Consider the following 6,000-nt stretch of genomic DNA (forward strand, 5'->3'; position numbering starts at 1 on the left):
GTTTCTGATTTCTCCAACAATCGTATCTAATCTGGTTTCACTGAGTCACATAGAGCACCAGCAGCCACCTTGGGATAACATTGGTGAATAATACGACCAGTCTGAGGAGTTATAATCACATACAACTGTGCTAGAAAACCACCACGCTATCACAAACGTATAACCGTTTAGATGCTAGCAACATCTCTCTCTCATCAGGGCTAAAAGAGGAGGTTTGAGGGGATCGATATGGGCGTCCCCATAGTAGACATGTAGTAGACATGTAGTACACATGGAGTATCCAGTTCTGTTGTTGCCTTGACTTGTGTTTGAGCAGGCAGGAAACTGAGCATGTGTGAGCTACGGCAAGCCGTAAGGGGCCAACATAGCCAAGATATGTGGAAAGTGTTTGCGGAGTGTGAATTGTGACATACTGTAGCAAACAGAAGGTATGCAGGGTGGAGAGCATGCCTCTGGCAGGCACCGGGCTACATTACAACATTATCAACATGGAACACGCCCGAGGGCAGAAGAACAAATTCTTTAAACCACCCTTACATTTTTCAACCGCCCCCCCCCCCTCCCTTTCCTCACACACATACACACGCGGGATAAGACATGGACACTGTAAAACACATGTGCTCGAGGCCCTTTTTTCATATGTGTGGCTGATAAACTCTCGGGAGAGGCTATCAGGTCGGCGCAGCATTTAAGCCAACAGGGCAAGGTCGTTATTGATCAGCTGGACGGGTGTGTGTACCCAGCTCATACTACAAAGACAGACGATTCTTCTGAGAATGAGCCGACACGTGAGACACGCAAGAAGCATGTTGAGAGAAGTTGTAGATAGAGCTGGGGTCTCTGTGCTGTTGTTTGCTAGTCTGAGTTGACACACAGAAATGAACTAGCAGGAGTACAATGTCTTGTACTCCTATGTATTGTATGTAGTCTTGCACCAAACGGTTCATTTATACAGAGACCAATTCATGTAAGTGTGTTGGCTAAGCAAAAGTGATTGGGATCTGTCTAAGAGCAAGGTTAGAGAGGAGAGTGGGTAAGAATGATCAATGGTGCATCTTATGAGATCAATACAAAGTGAGATCAATACAAAGTTCAGATATCAATTCCCAGAGAGGAAGGGACCAGTCAACCTTGCCCACTCTCCCTAGCTCCAGCCCTCCTGAACAAGGCCATGTCCTCTGGGCTGTCTGAGGACGCAGCCATCCAGCGCAGCAATGTCGGGAAGGCAGGTAAAGGGGAGTTGTGAGCGTGCTCTCCCACCTAGCTCCACCACATGGAGTATTCCGCTCCGCTTAGTGCCGATGAAAGCTTTTCCATAAGCACCCCCCCCCCCCCCCCACACCAACCTCCACCCTTCCCCCCTCGATCAAATTCATTTCCATCCTTTGATAAAGACAAAAACAGGCTCTTAATGGCTGTGTCCTTCAAAACCTGAGTGCTAATAAGTGTGGAGAGAAGGTTTGTTTTACTGATTTTCTTTGAGACTTGCAGGCATGGAATTAATTACCTTGATTAAATATTGTCTGTCTGGGTGACGGGAGACGGGCCGAATCAGGGGTCCCTTGTTAAACGGCGATGGCTCTGAATAAGATGTGTCCCGAATACAAAGGCAGAAATGACAGTACCACTCAGGGAAAGGAGAGCTGAGAATACCGTATCTAGGCCTCGTTAGCAAATGACATCACTGTGGAGAAACAAATTAATATATGGCTCAACACAACTCCTTTGAAAGCCTTGAGTGTTCGGATCTTACGGCACTGTAGATGGACACGTTATCCACTGTACTCTTGGATGGGACGAACATGTGGACATGTGAGTTAAGGTCTCCACAAACCAACATGTAGACAGGTGGACATGTAGACATATGTTTGAGGGGAGGTGATGTGTTGTGACTTTAGGTGAACCAAACTTTTCCACTTCCTTCAGTGCCAAAAATGGAAGGAGATACCAATAGACAGGAACATGCAGGCACGTAACAAAGGCAGCTGTTCAACCTCAGTATTAACCAGAACTGATGAACTCAAACAACAACCATGTTTCCCCATGTCTTAGGAAACCGCAAATACTTTCCAAAATACAGGCATTACAAATGAGACGTCAAGTCAGGAAAAGCAAAGAGGGGATCCTACTTGGCTGAGCTACATTAAACCTTTGACTGTTCCACAATCAGCCCAGGGGGAGAGGTGGGGATGATGATGCTGGCTGAGTCACCCCAATATGGGCTAAAGGACCTGGCTTTGGTGGGGATGTTTGAGGTGGTGGGAATTTACCAAATGGTGATGTCACTTCCTATCAACCCCAGAGTAAGATTATTTAGTAAGAGATATAACGTCATTGGTAGTCACATATCAGAGACTATTTAAACATCAATCAAACCTCACATCCCTAAGGAAAGAAAGCACACACCAGGGGAAAAGTTTGAAGTTGACTTTACCGTGCGTGAGCACAGGTCTAATCCTTTCGGGCTCTGGTTTTGTCTCGGTAGAAGTCAGTCACCCTTTAAAAAGAGGGGGATACCATGGCTTTACGCAACACTATACACCCTCACACCCTCACACACACACACAGCCCGGTTCTCCTGTCTGTGAACAAGGGTTTTTCTACAGCTGGGTAACAAAGCATGACCCAATAATCCTGAGGCCTGACTAAAAGCTGGAACCCCCCCCCCCCGCCCCGCCCCCCCCATCTCTCTCCCTCTATCTCTGAGGACTTTATAAGACTAGCGTGGGGGGCTACACTTCGTGTGTGTGGGGGATGGGGGGATTACACGTACACACACATTTATGCTCACACACACAACTAGCTTTGATTATTCTAATAATGACTTAAACCCCAGGGAAGATTATCAGTGCAGGCCAATGTGGTGATTAGCTTGTGTTCAATAGCAGACAGTAGGCCTATGAGGCTATGCATGCCAGACAAAAGCTTTTATCTACAAGCCAAACCCCATCTCTCATCCATGGCCGATCTGCGCCCTTACATCTGCGTATTCTAAGACAACATACTATAAATGGCAATCCTTTAGGATTCACCGACAAGATCTTGAACCACAGTTCACATTAACTGCCAACAATGTGGTGCAATATTTGTTAAGCCAAAAAGCAGAGTAAGGGATTTAACTTGTATTGTTCATAGCTGAGTTACAGCCCAGGTGACAAGGTGATGGGGCTGGCCTGAGAAAACAGGAAGAGGGAAAGAGAGAGTAGAGGAAAGGAATGTAGATGAAAAAATAGACTAGAAGTGGACAACAGGTCATCAGGCCTGGTATCTAGTACTGTCAGTGTCAACTGAACAAGGCGCAACAGGAAGGATCCAAACCCAGGACAGAATGGACTGTTTATTCTCCAACCCCACTGACACTACCTTCATAGTTAGCTTGCTAGCTTGTTACTTAAGCCAGAGAACCTTAAGTTATATCTATGACCCTGAGATTTGAGCAGTCTTTGATGACCTTGGGGGATCCTAAAATCCATGACTGTCTGGTAGGTCTGGAATAGTTTCCTGGCAGTAAGTCACTCAAATTTCAAGCTAAGAAGAGGATTCACTACCCACTGAGATCATGCTTTACCACACACCCTAGCAGATGCCTTTATAAATAAATGCACATTTTGGAGGGATGAGAAGGGGGGTTAATGGCCCCACATGGTTTGAATGTATTTCCTTTTGTGTGTTAAAGCCTATTGGTTTTAAGCTACAACATTATATTCATATAAATAGCTACACGTTATATTAAACAACACATTTTCTACCTACAACCAACACAACTTTATATAATAACCTCAATACTACTTTTCAACCTAACGTTGAATAGAATACAAATCGTTGACTGGTCTAAGGTTACTCCGGGAGACCGGCCAAAGCTGCTTTATTCGGCTTCCACTCCTCAAAGAACATGAACCGCATGTGGCTCTCAACAAAAGAGGGCAATTGCGAAGTCCAGTGGTTTATGGAGATACGTTATTTCTTAAAACACTTTCATGCTTAAACAGTGGTAGATTCATACAATGTAACATTAATTCGGTAAAGATCGCTACTCGCGAAACATCCCTTTGTTTGAAATTACCCCAACGGCAGTGTGGCTATTCTGCAATGATTGCCTTGGAAATGCGAGACGGATATCGATCATCTCAACTGGAAAGCTATTGTGTAGCAGTCAGACTAGCCAAAGACAAATGCCTTGCTTCCCGGCACAAATATGATTTAGTCGAATGGAAGGCACTGATTCATCCAAACTTGGCCAATGCATGATCGCACACGCGCAAATATTTTCTTCACTACAGTAACTACGTTCCTTTGTCCTGTCCAACGATCAAATAAACAAAAGATATGGGATTTGGATCAAAGCGGATTATGTTGGCTTAATTATAACAAGAGACTCAATAACTGTCTTTGTCCTAAACATCGCCAACCCTTCACCAATACTAAACATAAATGAGTGCTATGATTAAAACAAATGCATAGAAAACTGCCGCTAATGGTGATCTATTGTATCCGCGTAGCCTATGCTTCATCCCTCTCCGCGCACTGAAAGGGTTGCGTTCAATAGCCCCGACGAGAGAGAGGAAAAAAAAGTGCTGATTGTTGCCAGCACATAGCCTGGATCGACTCAACAACGTAGCCTGGGCTAATTTAAGCGTGGCAAAGCTTGGGGGTTGTGAAAATGTCGATTTGTATTTCAAACTGTAGACTCAAAGATTATGCGTAAAAACGTAAAATTTGGTTAAGGAGCCACTAACAACGACTAACACAAAGGCAACGGACAGACCTTTAATTTTTAAACAGCAGCTGATACGGACCTATGTTGTAGACTATCCTTGCTCTTATCAAGAAACGTTATAGCCATATGAATTCGTAAAGCAACTGTTGGTGATAGACTAAACAATTTATTCTGGCAGGAATATTTGAAGCAGTTTAATGAGTGACATAAATCGTCATAATACTGAGTTTTCCTACTTTTCGTGGTATTTGAAAACTTCAATAGCTTTCTCGGGTAAAACTACGAGGTGTCCTTCTTGATCAAGGTAATGGGGCTAGGTGCATCACATGTGGGTACTGTTATAAAAATTGAATTTGTTCCACTTACCGACTTGTAATACATTCTCTACACAACCGGTCTCCAAAAGCCGGATGCCCCTACGGAAAGGCAGTCCATCTCCTGTGCCCCCTGTCCCTGTGGTACCCGTCGTACTGCTGGGAACTCCTCCGGGGGTAGACCCAGATCCAGCGGGGGCTCCTGCGCCTGCCGCCGGACCTTCCTCGCCGGCAACACGGCACTGAAACGATGAATACATACATATTTCCCTTTCGTTCCTCGGAAAGGACCAGTATACTATGCGGCGCTGTACAGGCTCTGGGATCCGTTCGAAGCGCTCCTCCACCCTCTCGAAGGCCCATTTCTCCGCTACGGCTTTTGCAGCGCAGTCCAACAGAGATTCCGGGCTACGATAGCGGGAGTTAGAAAAACCATGTCCAGGCCCCGGACCAGGACCTCGAGGAGCCGGGCGCAAGCACGGTCGCTTGCTTGCCGGGGGTAAAGAGAGATGAAGCGGCGGCTGAGGCGGTAGCTCTCCACGTCCCTCCGCCATAACGACCAGAATATACACTGAACGAACGACCAGTCTCGGATTTGCACAGACAAGCCTCCGCGGTGGGGGCTGAGGGCGGTGATACGTCACCACCAATAACAAACACCCCCCTCCCTTCAAGTGTGTATGGTGACTGTGTCGTCTGTAACTTTCGTCAGTGTGTCATGAATTGTCTGGTATTGCTCACCTGAACTTCAACCGTTCCCTAATTAATCTAATATTGTCGATTTAAATTGTTAAAATTATTGATAATAACAGTAGTACAACGTATTTATCATAGGTTACAACAAGACAGTTCTGTTTAGAATGAGGTAGCTCAAGGTTGGTCTTGTCTCGGACGAGCAGAAATACTCCCCCCCCCCCCCCCCCTGCAATTCGTGCGTCGACTGTAGCGTTACGTGAATAACAAAGCCAC

General features: G+C 45.7%; 1 protein-coding gene across 2 annotated transcripts in view; it reads right to left on the minus strand.

Moving 5' to 3' along the window:
* The window catches only part of zswim5 (zinc finger, SWIM-type containing 5), a 37,760-nt gene extending 32,111 nt beyond the window's left edge, over nt 1-5,649 (minus strand). For both annotated transcript variants that reach the window (XM_062482120.1, XM_062482119.1), the window contains exon 1: nt 5,084-5,649. In XM_062482120.1, coding sequence (XP_062338104.1) covers nt 5,084-5,585 — 502 coding nt within the window. In that variant the 5' untranslated portion in view covers nt 5,586-5,649. The remainder of the gene's footprint in view (nt 1-5,083) is intronic.
* Nucleotides 5,650-6,000: the final 351 nt, after the last annotated feature.

This window comes from Osmerus eperlanus, chromosome 16, assembly GCF_963692335.1.
Source record: "Osmerus eperlanus chromosome 16, fOsmEpe2.1, whole genome shotgun sequence".
In the NCBI taxonomy this organism is placed as follows: Eukaryota; Metazoa; Chordata; class Actinopteri; order Osmeriformes; family Osmeridae; genus Osmerus; species Osmerus eperlanus.